The following is a 19,599-nucleotide window of genomic DNA, read 5'->3' as shown; positions in this document are numbered from 1 at the left end:
CAATAGATAGTGCTTACCAGAGGGTAAGAGGTTGGGGGGAGGGGAAGGTAGATGGGGTAAAAGGGGTCAAATATGTGGTGACAGAAAGAAATCTAACTATAAGAGATGAACACACAATGTAAATATATATATGCCTTACTGTTAAAGTGTACAGCTGAAACTTATTGGAATTCATTAACCAATGTCACCATAAAAAATTAATTATTAAAAAAAAAAAGAAAACCAAAAAAATACATTAAATTTTTTTTTTAGTATTTATAGCTTAGGGAAATTAGTGGTTACCATATTTGAGAAGAAAAAGGTCTAGATAATTTAGTTCACAGGAGTCAATAATTCAACATAAATTTTAAACAGAATTAATTGAATAATCTGTGTGTGTGTTTGGGTGTGTGTTCAGACAAGAGAATTGCCAGAATTGAGCAATTCTTTGGTTTGTAGAGATGTTGTTAACTATATTATAGGTACTTCTTAAAATAGAGTTTTAAAATATTTTATTTTATCTGTTATTTTATACAGAACACATTTTGAAACAAAACCTTTTAAAAGGCTATAATTTTAATTTTCAGAGCATACATTTTACCTTTCAAAGTTTTAAAATTTAATTGATTTTCTTCTTTGAGTTTAATCTGTTCTTATCCATTTTCCCCAATATTGATTATGTCAATAATATAACATTATGTGCTATCTAAAATTTACCTTAATGTTATTCTGTTTCCAAATATTCTTGGTGGTATTCTTAAAGGGGACTACTGGCATATAAAGAAAATATATAATATCTGAAATATTTAGTTCTTTAGATCTACTGTAACTGAAATGTCAATTTAAAATATTAGCAAATGGGACTCTTTTGATACTTGTAAAATTGTAATTTAAAAAAATAAACTTAAACATTTTTAATGCTACCCTTCTTCTATACTGCAACACATCTTTTGAATTAAAAACATGTTAAATTTAGATAACAGACAAGAATGTAGAAGTTTTAATAATGAAAGTGATGAGTTATATTTAGCCATACATTTCCTTTATTGTTATCTTTAAGAATTTCTCTCGTACACAAATGAAAATTAAAACATTGTTAGCAGAACATAAATTAGGCACAATAGATTACATGCTTTCGGCTGAGGTGCTTTCCCCTGTGGAGTCCAGTTTGGATATTCTGTCAATAAAACACAACACTTAAAGCTCAATTAGTTTCAAGGGGAGGAAGTTATTGAATCAAAGCTGAAATATTTTTATACGTACTTTCAGGTTTATCAAGTTCTTTGTTTCCTAAAATAGAAAAAATAATATTATAAAATTAAAAGCATTCACTTGCTTTTAGAATAAAGTAATCAATTTAGGAAACTTAGTTTGGCATTTTAGCTTAAGAAAATGAAAGCTTCCTCCACAAATCCCACAGCACTTAAATATCTGTATGATGCCATCAATGTCATGTCTGCAAATATTTCTAGAATGCCTGTTATGTAGAAGGCACTCAATACAAACATAGACAAAACTATATACAGTAGTTAATTTTATTTTTGGTGCTCTGCCATGACCATGTAAAGTCCCTGAAAGAACCTAATTCCTTCATGCTGAGTTTTGGGTACCCAGAGCCTTCCAAATTTTGCTCTATGTGTTTCTCCCCATCAAATTCCCTGCCCCCCCCCATATTTACCATTCTAGAAAACAGGTTTCTGCAATTTGTTAGGAATTAATTTATGTCCTTTAAAATTTTATTTATTTATTTTTGAGTGTCTATGTATTGAGCAAGGTTCTAGCCCTTTGGATATAATTGTTATCAGAAAAAAAGAAAGTTCTTTAGAGAAAAGTAAGGGGAGAAAATCTCTCCTCAATTTTAAAATGGAATAAATAAGTAAAAATTAATAAAAAGTATCATCTCAGATAGCAATTGCGCTATGAAAAAAATAAACTGGGTCAAAGATAGAAAATAACGAGGAACTTAACTATAACAAAAACTAAAATATTTTGAAAACTTACTTTATTTTGACCTCAAATCACTGTGTCATACTTAATCCTCTTAATCACCTCGTGAGTTAAGACATTTGACTACAAGGCCTGTACATCTAACTATTTATTATGCTACATCTCCTGTTTCTCAAATAAGAAATCAACAAAGCTAAAAGTTGGCTTTCTAGAGAAACTGATCAACAGAAATGAGAAAAGGCCAAATCAAAAGTCATAGGAATTAAATAAATGGAATACAACAGCAAAGAAATAAAAATATAAGAATTTCATTGAAACTTGGACAAAATAGAAATTTGCTAATTTCCTCTTCAAAACCTGTGTATCACATAATATGTAAAGAAATAAAATCAGTAATTTAAAATCTACCAATACACACACACACACACACACACACACACACGAAGTCATTTTGCAGAAAACTTTTCTCCAACGTTCAAACAATAACAATTGAAATGTTACACAAACTGTAACCCAAATGTTAAAAGAATAATGTTCCCAACTTTCAGCTTTTTTTAATGAGGCTACTACAACCTTGAAGTCAAAATCGTATGAGCAGAAATGCAGAAGGAGAATTATGGGCCAATGATAATTCTAAAATTAATGCAAAAATTTTAAGTAAAATGCCAACAAGAATCTAGCCATTTGTAAAATAAACCTAATGGCCACGTTGGATATATCAAAGGACTGGAGTGATAGTTTAAAACTTGATTACCGGACCATCGCTTAACTCCCAATATCTATATGAAAGTATAAATCTCACTGGTTATGTTGTATACATTGAATATGTACAGCTTTTTTGTATGTTAATCATACCTTGATAAAGGTGTTTAAAAATAAAAACAAGGGAAACAATAAATAAACAAAATGGAACAGAAAATAGGATATGATGAAGATTTAAAAAATTAAAGAACCACCATGTCCCTATCTCTTTACAATAATTTTAAAATGTTAGTGAAATGGACCAATTTCAGAAAAATTTGTATTTGCTCAAAGAAGAATTTAAAACACAAGTAAATTAAAAAAATTAAAGTTACAAGTATTACTTTCAAAACAATTTCCATAGAAGAAAAAATAAAAGAAAGAAAGAAATCCTTGGATGTAGTTTACAATGTTAAGACATTAGGGCAAAAAAAAATTGGAATCATTTCAAGAGATGCAGAAAAATAATCTAGTAAAATTGAACATTCATTTAAGATAAAAGCTCATAGCAAAGCAAGGGAAAGAGAAAACTTAATAACTTGGCAATAAGGACTAATTAAAAATAATCTAAAGCAAATGTGGGTGATGGTGAAACATTGTCCTTAAAATCAGGAACAAGAGAATGGTGTCTACAATTACAGCTTATGTTCAATGTTGCACTGGAGGATTTGCTGACCATTATTAGTAAAATAAATAACTGATAGAAAAATTAGAAGAACAAAACTTGCAATTTTTACAGATAACATAATTGTTATAGAAAATCCTAGAGAATCAACAAACTATTAGCAATAATAAGAGAATTATGTAAGATTTCTAGATAATAGATGAATATGAAAATAATTTATTTCTATAAATCGGCAAAAATCAGTTAGGAAATATAACTTAGAGCAACAAATACATGTTCCTAAGGAATCTAACTTGATGGTGCAAGAATTTTACTGAGAAAATTTCAAAACTTAAATGAAAGTTGTTTAAAAAGACCTAAATATAGTTAATGCTGTAAAGATGTTAATTCTTCTTAAATTTACCTATAAATTCAATGTGATTCCAACCAAAATTTCCAGGCTTTCTGTGGAGGTAATAGGGTTATCCTAATATAAATTTGCAAGAGCAAAGGGCCATGAATAGCCCAATAATTTCTGAATAATTTGGAAAAGGAGCAAGCTGGGAGAACACCTCCTACAAGGTATTAAAGTTTATTGTAGCCTTTGTAGCTTGTGCAATGCTGTCTTGGAGACCCAATGTCAATACCTGCTTAAGTGTCTGGAATGGAGTAGTTTATAACAGACATAAGCTGTCACCAAACACAGCTAGAGAATCCAAATAAAATACAACAAAATAATGTTTTGAGCATCAGAGACACGCTAAAGCAACAAAGACTGGAGGGTGAAGATTTCAGAGCAGGAGATCTGTAGGGGTGGGCTGATGTTATTATGAAAGTTGCTCCTTCATTGGGTTCATTTTTTTGATTCTGGGCCCAGGTCTATGGCTGAAACTCTAGGCTTGTCCTTGGTTGATTTGGGGCAACAGAGAATCCAGTAGAGCTTGTATTGGCCCTGCAAGGCTAGAGAGATAAAATTGGAGAATTGAGAAGCTCAAGATTCAGGTAAGAGGTAGAGGTGGAAGAAATGAACCCAAGAGACGCGTATTTTGTATTCAAGCTATTTGTTTAATTTTGAGGCTGGGAGGGGCAGGAGGCTAAAAACCTAGGCTGAAGGCCTCTGGAAATCAAAGCAGATTTTTTTTTTTTCAAAGTAATTTCAGCATGCTAAAGCAATAGATTTAGAGTTCAGGATCCACCAGGGAAAGGAAACAGTGAATATACCAGCCTCTCAGTGGAAAGCTCTAGAAGTCTACACCTTTGGAACAAGGGAAAACAGAGGTGGACTAAGCTTTATATAAATTCTAACCCAGCCTTGACTAAGTCATGTCTGGATTAAGATGAACAATCCCGGGTCCATCTGTTCAGCGAAGGAAAAGACAGAATTCTCTACGTTGTGGTTTTACACATGTTGTTAGGTGTTTAATATAAACTTATTAGTCATACCAAATGTTTCCACAATCTACTGCTGTGAAACAAATTTCCAAACCTTAATAGCTTAAAACAGTAACAATTTATTTCTCAGAATTATTTGGGTTGGCCAGCTCTAATAGGCAATTCCCCTGCTATATGTAGTGTCATCAGGGTTCAGTGACACGGCTACATTTCACTGGAGCTCGTTTGGGGTTGAAACAGGAAGCTGACCTCTCCTCTTCTAGGGCCTTTCTCGATGTGACCTCCCCCGCAGGAGAGCGTGGATGTCTTGATATGCTGGAGAGGTGCCAAGAGAGTAAAAGCTAAAGCTGCCAGGTCTCTTAAAGGGTAGGCCCGGATCTGGCACATATTAAGTCCTTATTCAAGGAGAGGAGAAATAAGTTCTACTTCTTGATGGGAGGAGTGGCATGTATGTAAAGGAGGAGAAGAATTATTGCCATCTTTAATGACAATGTACCATACAAAGAAACAGCATATTACCAAAACTCAGAGAAAACAAAAACCATCGTGAGAGTATAAACAGACCCACAGGTGATTCTGATGCTGGAATTTTTAGAAAGAAGTGTGTCAAAGGGAGGATAATAAAAAAATATGGTAAGAGACAGAGGCGAGTGCCAGATCATGCTTGGGTTTGTCGGCCACATTGTATAGAGTTAGATTTTTTTTTTTTAATTGTAGTAAGAAGCCATTGAGTAATTTTAAGAAAAGAAGTGATTTGATCTGATTTTCTTTGTGTAAACCAGTTTGGGGTAGAGTAGGAAGAGAAGTGGTAAACTGTTCTAGTTCAAGAGAGAAATGACAGTAGCTTGGATACTGGACAGGAAAAGGAAGTGAAGAAAAAAAGTGTTATCTTTATATCTCCTTGACTAGAAAAATTTAGTTTCCAAAGGGAAGATAATGCAGTAAGTTTATATTTTAAGTCACCGTGAATGAAATCTGAACTTAGAGGGACTATACTTCTAATTCATTCTTTAATTGAAGTATAACATGAATATAGAAACATACATACCTCATAAATGGAAAGTTTGATGAATTATTGCAGAGTGAATACACCTAGATAAACCTTCTGGTATCCTGTTCTAATTATTAACTTTTCTTCCCCTCCAAAGATAACTATTATCCTGACTCCAAATGTAAATTAGTTTTGCCTGAACATGAACTTTCTAGAAATGGAGTCATTTAATATGCATTTTTTTGTGTGTCTGTCTTGTTTTGTGGCATCACATCTTTCTAAAATTTTTCGTTTTGAAATTTCATTTCACTCTGTCATCTATCAAGAATTTATACTTTTTTATTCTAAAAAAGTATCTTTGTTCTAAGAACTTAAAATCTGACAATGGAAGAGAAACATTAGTTTTAAATCACAATTAATTTGGACATTGATTAATATGTTACTTCTGAATGAGCCACTATTTTAATAATAACTAATAAAAGGAGGCAAATGGAAGCAAATACAAATAAGAAACATTTTAAGTAATAGTTATTTGGATAGCAGCACATACATATTGTGTAGCAACACAATTATACTTCACTCCTTTCTGTCTTTTAGCCTTGAGAGAGAAAATCAGTGAATAAGGGAGAGATCATCTGAGTTTAAATATGATAATTTATGACAAATGATTTATATGATCATATAGAAGAAATCAAATCTTGTTCATAAATTCCCTCTAAACTTGTGGAACCAAATTTTAAAATATAATGAATTTATGGAAATGTTGCTGTCCAAATAAAATATCACAATTATTTTTTTCCTTTTTGCTTACGGCAGAGCTTATTTACGCAAGTTTCTTTTTCTTCACACAAAGAGCAGGATTCTCCTTGAGTGTAAGGGGGCATATTTGGAAAATTTCCCCTATAAAAAAAAGAGAAACATTGATTAGCCAAATTGCTATTAATTTCTCTTAATTTTGTGCATCCATTTCTGCAAGTCATGAGTGTTGAAAGGAAAAGTAACTTTTGTCCCAATTTTATGCTCATTTCTTTCGTAAAAAGAAAGTATTAAAACTTCTTTATAGGATATCGCTAATACATGTGGCAGTTATATTCTTGATTTTTTTATAGAAGACAGATTAGATGTGAACCCAGTGTAATTATGTATGTGTCAGTCACAAACTTTTTTGTTGTAAAACACTGGGATTATCACTTGATTTTGTAAGTGGAATAAGCCAAATTTAAATTGCAAATGCTTTTGCATTTTAAAACCATATGCTTTATGGTTTAATGTAAAATTATAGTACCATAGTCTTTACTTAGTTCTTTGATGATGTACCAAAAAATGGTACCATTTAATCAACTATTTGGCAGCTATTGTGCCTGCTTTTCAATAAGATAAGCTGATACATTTTTACAAACCTCTTTTTTCCCCCAGCTCTGTGTTTGTGCTTTTTCTAATATTGAATTATGAGAGTTCTTCCTCTACTCTCGATATAAATTCTTTACCTGACATTTTGCAAAGGCTTTCTTCTAGTCTGTAGCTTGTCTTTTCATTCTTATACCAGTGTCTTTGAATAGCAGTAATTTTTAATTTTTAATAAAATCCAAATTTACTAATTTGTTCTTTTATGGATTATGCTTTTGGTGTGGTAGCTAAAAATTTTTGGCTATCTTAAGGTCACAGTGGTTTCATCCATGTTTTCTTCTAAAAGTTTTATAGTTTAGGTTTTACATGTAGCTCTTAGAATCATTTTGTGTTAATTTTTATGTCTTACGTGTATAGATACAATTTTTCTTTTGTTGTTATAAATGATGACAAATTGTTCCAGCACCATTTGTTGAAAAATCTTTTGCTACTGCATTGCCTTTGTGCATTTATGAAAAATTAGTTGAACATATGTGGTCTACCATGTGTGGGTTTATTTCTTGACGCTTATTATGTTCCCCTGATCTAAGTGTCTAATTTTATGTCAATATTATTATTTTTTTACACCTACAGCACCTTGTCTTCCTAGGTGGTCTCCCATCAAGTACTAACCAGGCCCGACCCTGCTTAGCTTCCGAGATCAGATGGGATGGGGCTTGTTCAGGAAAGCATGGCCGTAGACACTGTAATAATTCTTGAAAACAATAGTGTCAGCCCTTCAAATTTGGTCTTTTTCTTATTTGTTTTCACTCTTCTAAGTCCTTTGCATTTCCATATGAGTTTAAGATTAGTATGTCAATTTTTACAATAAAAGCTTGTCAGTATTTTTATTAGGATTGTATTGAATCCATAGGTTAGTTTATTAAAAATTACATCTTAACAATATTGGGTCTTTTACTGAATTAATAAGGTATATCTCTCTAATTATTTGTGTCTGTGTTAATTCTTTTCACTAATGTTATGTACTTTTCAGTGGACAGGTATTTCATGTCTTCTGCTCGATTTATCCAAGATAATTCATAGTTTTCGATGCTGTTCTAAATGGTATTGTCATTTTAATTCAATTTATAATTGTTCATTGCTAGTATATAGACATGTAATTGAATTTTGTATTTTGATTTTGTATCTTGAAAAATAGCTAAACCTACTTCTTAGTTCTATAAGGGTTTTCATAGATTCCATTGTGTTTTCTCTATAGACTTGTAGACCAGCAGTCAGCAAAGTATGGCCTACAGGCCAAATTGACTTCTGGTCTTTTTTTATTCAGTCTGTGAGCTAAGGATTTTTTTTAAAAAAATATTTCTATGGAGTAATTTAAAACAATATAAAAACACAAAGATGAATATGTAACAATGTATGTGTTATGGAAAACCTAACATATTCACTATCTGTACTTTAAAGAAAAAGTACTGTTTGGTACTTTACAGAAAAAACTTTTACCATTAGATATAATGTTACATATAGGTTTTTCATAGATGCCTTTTATTAGGTTTAAGAAGTTTGTTTCTTTATCCAGTTGGTGGAGAACTTTTTAAAGAAATGAGTGTTTGTCTTTTTCTCAATTTATTGAGATGATCATATGATCTTTATTTTTAGGTTAATTAATATGAACTATTACATGGATTGATTTTAGAATGCTAAATCAGCCTTACATTCCTGGAATAAATTTCTTTTGGACAGGGTGTACTAAGCCTTTACTATATTGTTAGATACAATGGCTAAATTTTGATTAAAATTTTTGTACATCTGTTCATAAGAGATATTGCTCTGTAGTTATCTTTTTATTTTATTTCTTCTTTGTTATTTGTATCTTTCAGGAATTTTCCATTTCATCCAAATAGGCTCTTCTTTAATGAATCCCATTAGCATTATCCCTGGTAATATTTGTTTTTCTCTGAAATCCACATTATCTGATATTAATATAGACATTGCAGCTTTATTTTGGCTAATGGTAGCATTGTAAACCTTTTTCTATTCCTTTTCTTTTAATTTGTTTGTGTCTTTATATTTAAAGTATGTTCTGTAAACAGCTTATAACTGGTTCTCAATTTCTTATTCAGTCTCACAATCACTGCTTTTTCATATGGGTGTTTGTACCATTTATAGTTGATATGCTTATTGACAAATGTAGGGATGAGGCTATAATCTTCTTATTTATTCTACTTCTTTCATCTGTCTTTTGTTTCTCTTCCTTTGATGTAATGACAAGTTATGCATTTGTCATTCTGGTTTCTGCTTCTGAGAAGGAGTGGAAGAAAATACAGACAGGGATATACATGTCTGTACTTCTCCATAACAATTTTGGCATAGCTCAGCTTCTTCTTTTTTTTTACTAACCCTGTATATTTATTCTTTGTTCTTTTTTAAAATTTTTTTGTGAATTTTATTCAAATTTTTTTATTTTTTAAAAAGTTGGATTACTAATGGATTTTATCTTTTTTCTTGTGCAGATCCATTGTGATCAAAGTTCAAATTTCATTTTTGGAGCCTCCCATTAACTTATGTTGTATTGCTATTTAGATGTGCGATTATTATCAAGGCAATTAAAAATAATGGTATTCTTGTTTTATAAAAATGTTCTTTTCACCATCATTCTCAATCATTTACTCATTCCAGTTATGTTATATAATATTAGATAAGCATATGCCAACTTATTTTGTGTCCTAGTGTTTAGCTATTAATGTGACAATGTATTTTATATTATCTCTTTTTTTATTTAACAATCTTCATAATTTTTACTCTCAAGTGCAAATATTTCATGACAGGTTCTTTACATAAGTTTATATTCTTTCACTCCTTTCTATTTTCATCTATTTCTTTTGATTAGCATTAGAGAGGGAGACTTTGATTGTCAAAAAAATATATCTTTTTAATATAAGATCCTATTTTTGGGAACAATTCTTAACATTTATATTTCAGTATTAAATATTTTTAATAGCAAAATAACTTACGCAGGTCCATAGTTACATACAAATATTGCAGTGTCAGCGCTCCCAAGATTAGGACACATTTCAAGTGCACAACCAATTTTATATGAATTGGCCCAAACTACCTGGAAGGAAAGGAATTGTTAAATAAAATATGCAAAACAACTCTATACAAACAGTGCATTATGGGAATATATATAATCTTTGTCATGCTATAAAAAAAATGAATGTACAGAAATATTTATTGGCTATTTTTTTTTACTTTCTAATATTCACATGAAAACAGTTTTTAAAAGCTGCTTTCTTGAAGGCTACTAACTAAATTCTCAAAAAAAAAAAAAAAAACAGAACACAAAAAAGAAAATATATGGCCAAAATAGTAATTTCTTCTAGATGTTTATGAAATATATTTTTATTTTGTCAATAGGTATATCATATAAACAATATTAAAAGCACACAATAAATGAAAACAATAATTAACTTTTATTTCTTTCTCTTAAAATTTCTACTTAATGATCACATTTTAAATTTTGTGGTCTTAACCATATTCTTACCTCTGTCAAATCATGAGACAGAAATAGAGCCTAAAAACATATTGAGTTTATTGCAAAAAAAAAAAAAAATGCATGCCATAAGGATGGTGAATCTTTATTTTTGTTTAGTTGCAAAGGATAGCAGTTATTCAAAAGAATAAAATTCCTATGGAAAATTAGCCATGGAGAGAGAGATAAAGTGGTGAAATCATTAGTATTACTTTTTGATAATGATAGAATGGAATTTCCCCCCATTTTCCAAATGAACAAAGGGAAAAATAATTATTTACTCCATTTGGGAAACAAAATAATCCAAGGAAAATTGATATAGATTTTGACAGCACAAACGAATTTTCTGAACCCATGTATTTTACATTTTAATTAACAAAATGCATTGACATATCTAATAAACTGATATGTTAGTCACTATTTCCCATGGCCCGGGTGTAGCCAGAATCAAGTTTTGTACAATACATTTTAATGGCTCTTTGCCCGAGGGGCAGAAAAGTGCAATAAAAGTGCAGTGAACTGCAAAGAGATGAGTTTTGCTTGTAACCATATGTGGGATTTGGAGAGTGACATCAACTCTGAACTAGTTTCCCACTTAATAAATGAGATTAAGTTAGATCCTTAAAACATCCCATTCTTTCTGAATAATTCTGAATGTTTTAGAAAGTAAATAAACTATATGGCTCCATGTATATGTATTTTTAAGAGATTGTGTTTAAAGATTTGGTCCATGAATGGCTACTCCATGAAATTCTATTTGCTTAATATATCGAAATTGTGATTCTTTTTGGCTTTGGGAATGGTAAAAATAAATATTAACTGTATAAGTTTAAAATGTATTGGTTTCATTAAAAGAACTAGATATAACGATATGAACATTGGTTGTAACTTCAATATGAATATCTGCAGATGGTAATTGTAAGAAAACTTTAGCTCAGTTTGTTAGGACATTAAGCAAGATACAGTTGTTGAACCAATAAGAAAAATTTTTCCATTTAGAAGTCTACTGTTAGAAGTCTACCTATTCCTAATTATTTAAGCATATGTGTAAATTAGCCAATGAGGGGTGAGCAACTGTTTCTGATGTAGCAAGGCTAAGAGAGAAGAGGTATTTGAAAACAGATTCTTTTTTCCTTACAGCAAAAGAAGAGACAAAGGATTACATAAAGGCTATGACTCAGCTTTGATACCATATTAGGAATATTGCATTCTGCTTGTTATCAGGACATCTGGCATTTGATCCCATTCCCTCAATTTTCCTGTTAGTAGCCAAACCATATTCCTTGCAAACAACATCTATTCTGAGAAGGGTTTCCAGACTTACAGCATCCTGTTGTTGGGCAAAGAGTGATGAACAGAAGAGGAGCATGGAAGCTGCTAATTTCCTTGTTGCACCTCTGATAAAAATGACTTGCTTTAAGACATCATACGTTAGTTAACTTATACAGATGTTTAACTCTGGAGAAGAAATTTAGCTCTTTCTCTTCCTTAAATGGGCCTTCCTAGGAGCTCAGTGCCATGTCTAGGATTAACTTGGCTAAAATGTGACTTCCATTTGTCACCAAAAATTCCCACCTGAAACAATCAAAAGAATTGGAAAAATTATAAGGAATAATATTTAACAAGATACTGGCCATAAGACAACAAAGGATAATGCCCCCTGAGATTTGGAGATGGGGAGAGATGTGAGCCTTACAATTGTCCCAACTTATTGCTTTGTTTCCAGGCCATGGCCAGTGGGGTAGGGATGGTAGGAAAACCAGGAGAAGCTTGATGGATTCACATAGTTGAGAGAGAGCTGAGAGTCTGGAGAGAACAAGGAGGCAGGAGTTTAGAGAGTGTAGCACCGCAGAGGTGAAAATCTAACAGTGACACTACTGTGGAGATCTGGAGAGGGTCCTCGTCAATTCAGCAGAGCACCAATCAGAGCATGCATGTGAGGAAATTACCCTGGACCTGGGAAAGAACCGCCTGCGAAGTCTACAGGAAAGAGCACCGGGGCTTATACACTAGCCAGGAATGGCCTTTCTCATTAGCCAGACTGGCACGTTTTATAATTTCTGGGACATTGAGTAGACTATGCAGAAGAATTTTTTTGCTGCCGAGAGATAATTAGCCCAGGCTAAAATAAATATTGCCTTCTTTCCACTTAACATATTTTAAAAACCAGAAACAAAGAGTCAAAGTCTAGGTAACTTTTTTGTATCTTAGAGGAGAGTTTAAGAATATTATAGGTATATAAATAAATCTAGCATCCATCAAGGCAAAATTTATAAAATTGGAATTATATAATAAATGTATGCACAATGATAAGAAGTAAAAAAATTGACCCATATTAAAGGAAAAAACACAACTGAAACTAAACTAGAACTAACATAGACACTAGAATTGTCAGGGAAAACAGTAAAATATTCTAACTGTATCCCATATTGTTAAAAAGATAGATGAAAGATTATATATTCTAGATATACTTACTGATATAAAAAAGACAAAAATCAAATTTTTAGAGATGTAAACTTTAACATCTAAGATGAAAAATAAACTAAATATCATTAATAGTAGGTTAAATATTACAGAAGAAAAGATTAATGAACTTAAATATGCAGCAACAATAGTATATGAAATAATCAAAGAGCGAAATACAATTGAAGAAAAGAGAAGAAAGCATCAATCAACTGTGGAAGAATTCGAGTGGCCTTCAACATGAGTAACTAGACTTTGGGAAGAGACAAGTGAGAGACAGTGAGAGAAATATTTCAAGAAACAATGGCCAACATTTTTCCAATTTGATTTAAATTATAGATCTACACTTCCAAGAAGCTCGGTAAACTGCAGTACAAAAACATGAAGAAACCTTCAGTACATTATGAAAGGGCTCCAGACCTGTAATAAAGAAAACCTTTTAAAGGCAGTCAGAGAAAAAAGACATATTACGTACACAGGAATAAATAATAAAGTTTACAGTAGACTTCTAAATAGAAATAATGTAAGATGACAGTGGAGTAATTTTTAAAGTTCAGAAAAAAACAGAAACAAAACTCCATGGAATTCTGAACCCAATAAAAGTATCTTTCAAATGATGGTGAATTTTCAGGAAACTCAAGAAACTCCAAAGAAAATGGTAAAAACCTTGTCTTGTGATTGAAACGTGCATAAATAAGAAATAAATCAATAAAATGTCAAATACTTGCCTGTGTATAATGGCCACAAAGTCCAGTACATGAAAGAGTACTATAATCAAACATTCTAGTTTCATTATACCAAGCAAGAATAGCAGATTTTGGTGAAAATATGCTTAATCCTCCTAACCAGATATTTTCTCCAATATATTGAAAAGTTGGATGGCATTCAAATGATTTTCCTATACAGGTGTTGTGTTGAAATTTGCACTTTTTTGCCCATGCTTCAGCAATCATCGCTAAACCTTCATCCCAAGTCTGAAAGATAAAAATAATTTAAAGTGAATTGTGCATAGTTTTTTTGGTTAAAGTTATTTATTATTTTAATAAAATATAATTTTTATTTTGTACTTATTCTATCCACAGTCATTTCTTTTTAGTTCTGCTTCAGAAACATGCTATTAACACTCCCTCTGATAGTTCATCTTGTCTTTCCAGTACCTAAGAGATGTACTGCTAGAGTAGAGGCATTCAGTATATAATTGAATGTGATTGAAATAAGGTGAGGCTGGTCATCTAGGCTCTTCATTTGGCCTTTGCTGAAAAGATTAGGAGGGTTGTTGTTTTTGCCCGTGTTGTTCATCCAGGCTAGAATGGTTATTGTTAAAAAAGATTTCTGCCTTATGAGGCTGCCCCTTTCCAGGTTCTCTGGGAAGAGAGCATAGGCCTTTCTAGAGGCTTTTATTTTCTACATTCATTGACATTTTTGAGTTTCAGACTTCTTTAGCACCAAGTCCAGGATGCATTGAAGTCAAACATAAAATCCAAAGAACTCATGTGTGTCATTTTTTGAGTCGTACAGTCCCTAGTTGATCTGTCTTCTTTTTCTCTCTCACTTTAAGAGTCTTCTTATATTTGTTTATATATATATATATAAACATATAAGGTTTTTGCTGTACTTAACAGGAGAGATAGGGCAAATGGATTTATTCCATGTTCTTGGGAATATGATTCTTTAAGGGTATGGTCATTGCATTTTCCATTTCTATTTCCATAACTTCAAATAAGGCATTACCAACAAGGTAGATAGAATCCCTATAATTCCTTGCCTCTAGAATTTGGCATGGTTGTAAGCTTTAGAACCTCAACATAAAGAGTACTACCAAAATCAGAACCTTGAGCATATAAGAAGATTTTGGAGACAATAACAGGACAGTATACTGAGAATGTAGGAGATCTCACATGGTTTTCCCAGCCTTTCTTAAGATTTCTGTGCCATAGGACTGCTATGGGGACAGTACCATATCCAAATCTGGAAGGACAATATTATTGGCATCCCAATGACTAGTTTAGAAAGGTAACAATGACTTATTGACTTGGTTCTTAAAGATGCTTCCCCTGTATTTTGAAACGAAGACTCCAGGTTATTGTTTTGTGTGTGTGTGTGTTTTGTTTTTGTATAATAATGGGAGGAGGAGTCCCCAAACTGTTAAAGATCACATTTTTTGTCCTCTGTCAATTTGAAGATTAAAAATTACACTGAAGTTGATTTAATGAAAATAAATACATGAGATTTCGAAGTTTATTTTATACCACAGCCTAGCCTAACCTTTTATAAAACTTATTGCTGGAAGTTGGGTGCAGCCATGAGAAAAATCTAAACTCACAACTCCCCAAGATGTAGGTAGGAAGAATTCCCTGCTCTGGGCACAGGCTTTAGAGGCCATTACATATTACGAACATACGTCACATACAATGTCACACACGGTTAATACTACACACACACAATTTATTATAAAACAAAAGATCTCTTAATTTGTTAGAACGGGTTCAGTATGAACCCAACACTGAACATCTGCATCTTTCGCCACATGATTTTATAACAAAAGTCACCTATAAATGGTAAATAAGTTTGTGAACATTGTCGCTGATTACATCGGAGACAGACACTGGATCAGAGTCTGGGAGAGACTTGAACTGTGAAGCGCTTAGGTAAGAGAAAAGATCAACTTGTCAAATCTTTTCTTTTGTCAAGAACGCAGTATTCTTGCATAATATAATATCGTTGCCAGCAATACTCAAGAGCTGTTTCCTCACTTCTCGAAGTTACCATTTTGGGAACAGGTTAAAGGTGTACCCATTTTCCCAAAACTCATGTTTCAAGGTAACTAGCATTAAGATGTAAAAGAAAAGGAACAGGGTGAGAAAACAAATAAATAAAGACTTCAACAAATTTTAAATAGTTCTTTAAGTGTGGACATTGATAACTTGGAACTGATTGGAGTCAAATAGCTGAAAGACTTCTAGAGTTTTTGAAACTCTTGTGAAAAAGCCTTTGAACACCGGCTATTTAAACTGACCCTCGGACTTTAAATTTCTGTGAGAAGAAAGCAGTCTGAGAAGGCCATGCAATCTTCAAAAATGGCCTACTTTCCATTGCCCAATTTAAACTGGACCAAAGAAAATGATGGATAGAGAAGAACATTTAGAGGGAGAAAAAAGGGACTACAAAAAAAATGGACAAGGGGATTCCCACCACCTCTAATCAAAGAACTTTTCTGACTCCCATGTTAGTATATCTTCATAATATCTACTCTAAAGATTTCAGAATTGCTCCCATTCTTCTACTTTCTGTTTGTTATGGTCTCTTGTCTTTGTGCTAGCATTGACTATTGTTTCTGTGGAGGACAAACACAGTAATGTGGCCAAGAATATCCACAACCAACCCTGCTAAAGAGATTGTTGTGTACCACTCAGTGATACTAGACTCTGATTCAGTAACTGGACAGGATATTGGGTTTTATCTTTTGAAGGAGGCCTTGAATTGATTCTATGCATGAGAGAAAAGGAATGAAAGAATATTTGATGACCATAAAAGCAGTCTGTGGTAGAGATATTTAATGCAAGCATTTTAGGTTCATCAGATTAATTCTGGCCAGAGGGATACAGGTGGGAATGACAGATACGTCTCTAGGATGGAACATAAAAACTCTGTGCAGCCCTCTAGCTTTCTTGCTGTTGACTTTGAAGAACATATGTTGGCATGATGGAATCGAGATGTAAACAGCCCAAGGTACTGCTTGAAGAGGTGATGTGGAGAGGTGATGTAAGTGAGATGCTAAACCTATGTCGTTTAAGGAATTATGGTGAATGAAATAAGTCAGACAATGAGAGACAAATACTTTATGATCTTGCTTATATGTGGAATCTTAAGAACAGATTGATGATTGCCAGATGACGATGATGGGAGGAGGGTGAAAAGTGTGAAGGTAATTAAAATATACAAACTTCTGGTTATAAGATAAACAAGTTTTATTGCTGTAAAGTACAGCATTATGAGTATAGTTAAGCATACTGTATTGTATATTTGGAAGTTGCTAAGAGATTAAATCTTAGTTCTCATCACAAGAAAAAAATTAGTAACTATGTGAAGTGATGTACCTTAACTAAACTTACTGGAATCATTTTGCAATATATATTGCAAATATATATATATAGATGATATATATACACATATATCATCAAATCATTATGTTGTACACTTTAAACTAATATAACGTTGTATGTCAACAAAAAATAAAAAATAAAAACAAAAAGAAAGCCTGCATGATTTCAAAGTTTATTTGTTAACACATCAGTGTCTATCATTTTCTGACATTTATAGAATTTGATATAAGATATGAGATTCCTATTTTTTCCTGGATGATTCAGTAGTAGAAAATAGAGAAAACTCCTGTTGAAGACTTAACCAATAGTTAGCACTTGTGTTTTTGGCCAAGGTGGAGTAACAGGACCACATTTACTTCCTACTTAAAAAAATAAAAATAAAATACATATGTGAAAAAGCTGTTACCAAGAAACATGACATCAAGCTACAAGGACTAGTGATCCCTGAGAGGAGGGAAACCAATGAGATGAGATCTATGATTGCCTTAGCTTACTGCCCTCAGGGAATGTTCAGGCCATAAAGAAGTACCAGAGACCTGCAGAGAGACAGCATTCCTAAGATGTTCATAGGGTCGCTTTGATATTTGTCAGCACATATATATGAGGAACATACCTTAAGCCAGGGGATGAATCACATAAAAGGATGAGGCAGATTACCTAATGATCACAGAGTACTGAGAATATTGCCTCTTTCCGCAAGTCAGATTGGAAAACCTCAATCTTGTAATTGTGTAGAGTACTCAAAAGGCACTTTCCTTATTAGAGGGAGATAATTATCTCTAGTGTAAACATGACTTTCGTCCTGACTTACAAGTCATAAAAACAAAACTCAAGTGGATCAAAATGCCAAGTAACAAATGCTTGCCAGGAAAAGTCAAGAATATTTATAGAAATGCAGAAATAACCATCACCCAACAAAGTAAAATACACAGAATCAGGTATCTGATAAAAAATTATCTGCATTCAACAACGAAAGAAAATACAACCCAAAATGAGACAAATTAGTCAATGGAAATTAGACCAGAACTAACACAGTTAAAATTAGTAGACAAAACAAGACTGAGAAAAAAATTTTTTGTTAATGAAAAGAGCATCAGTGAGCTGTGGGACAGCTTCAAATGGCATAATATGCTTACAATTGAACTCTAATATTTGAATATATGATGGCTGACATTTTTCTAATGTGATTAAAACCTGCAGATCCAAGAAGTTCAATAAACCCCAGGAAACATGAACAATGCTACACCAAAACACATCATAATCAAATTGCTCAAAACCAAGGGGAAAGAAATTCTTAAAAGCAGCAGAGGAAAAGTACATATGATATACATGGGAAAAAGAAAATAACCCATAGATTTCTCTTCACAAACAATTTATATGAATATAGAAGGAAGTGGGGCAACATCTTTAAAGTTCTACCTAGAATTCTATGCCTAGTGATAATATGTATCACAAATTAAGGGGAGATAAAGATTTTCAGACATAAAAAGTTGATAGAATTAATTACCAACAGACTAACAGTATAACAAATGTTAAGGTCATTTAGGCAAAAGGAAAATAATACTAAGTGGAAATATGGATCCACAGAAAGAAATGAAAAGCGCCCGATAAAGTATAGGGTAAAAAAGTTCACATGTTTACAAAGTCCAACTATAAAACAAAATAAATTCAAAGAAGCTTCATTTCTATTCATGTCTCCTCCATCCTATTCCTTTCTCCCCTCTCTCCTGCAGGTAGCTATGTAAATTCAAGTTAATTTATATTCATCCTTTCATTGTTTCTTTTGGAAGATATAGCATATAGCTGTGTTTATATAGAATGTGTATATGTATTAGACTAGGCAAGGAACAGCTTCAAGTTTTCCTTTCTCATCCATTCCAACACCACCCTGGGGGAGACAGCCAGCCAAGGCGTGATTTTTAACTGTATGCTGAACGTCCTGACCAAATTCATGCAAACGCGTCCATGAAATCTATCGCCCAGATATCTTAGGATGAACCCGAGAAATAAGATCCCAGCCAGGTTCTTTCTCACCATGTGTTTCATGTCGGCCGCGGCGGGGTTGACTTGGCCACGCAATTCGTTGTGGACGTTGACGCACTGGTCTATGAAACTCTGGTCTGTGATTGTAGGGTTTCTGGGAGACGATTTACTGGCTACCAAACAGAGACCTAAGGTCCATAAACAACTTAATTTCTTCCTGAACACCATGACGGGACGCAGAGAATGTCCTGGGTGCGCGGATCAGTAACGGCTCAGCCAGCCATTCTTCTCTGGCCCCTGAGGACCACGCTCTCTGCTGGCCTGTACAGACACGAGCCCAGCGCGAGGATGTACAGGAGGCTAGGCTGCAGCAGCGGTCACGGCCTGTGGGAGGCAGGTCAGGTGGTAGAAGTGGCCTTGAGTTGTCCTCTGCTGCAGAGTTTTAACTATTCAGAAGGCTTTTTCTGCGGACTCAATCTAGAAGCACTGGGAAAGTCGCCTGGATTGTAATCTAGATTGA

The 19,599-nt window shown here is 33.0% G+C and overlaps 1 protein-coding gene and 1 pseudogene across 1 annotated transcript; both read right to left on the bottom strand.

Moving 5' to 3' along the window:
• Positions 1-1,064: 1,064 nt before the first annotated feature.
• On the bottom strand, positions 1,065-19,307 carry GLIPR1L1 (GLIPR1 like 1). The gene is made up of 6 exons (XM_039838478.1): positions 19,131-19,307; positions 13,722-13,967; positions 10,013-10,113; positions 6,466-6,554; positions 1,243-1,269; positions 1,065-1,156 (listed from the first exon to the last, which is right to left on the bottom strand). Exons 1-6 carry the CDS (start codon positions 19,305-19,307, stop codon positions 1,065-1,067), a joined length of 732 nt encoding a protein of 243 aa, XP_039694412.1.
• LOC120583469 (uncharacterized) lies at positions 7,626-7,743 on the bottom strand (annotated as a pseudogene).
• Positions 19,308-19,599: the final 292 nt, after the last annotated feature.

Source organism: Pteropus medius, unplaced genomic scaffold, assembly GCF_902729225.1.
Source record: "Pteropus medius unplaced genomic scaffold, Ma_sr-lr_union100, whole genome shotgun sequence".
Classification (NCBI taxonomy): domain Eukaryota; kingdom Metazoa; phylum Chordata; class Mammalia; order Chiroptera; family Pteropodidae; genus Pteropus; species Pteropus medius.
The sequence above is the reverse complement of the archived record's forward strand: the minus strand, read 5'-3'. Positions and strand labels throughout refer to the sequence as shown.

Excerpts from the sequence above, each read along its gene's own strand:
- GLIPR1L1 (XM_039838478.1), bottom strand. The coding sequence starts at position 19,307 with ATGGTGTTCAGGAAGAAATTAAGTTGTTTATGGACCTTAGGTCTCTGT. Across the intron at positions 10,114-13,721 it reads TTTGTGGCCATTATACACAG|GTAGTTTGGGCCAATTCATA; the intron begins GCAAGTATTTGA and ends CTTTCCTTCCAG. Across the intron at positions 6,555-10,012 it reads GTATGTAACTATGGACCTGC|GGGAAATTTTCCAAATATGC; the intron begins GTAAGTTATTTT and ends TTTTTTTTATAG.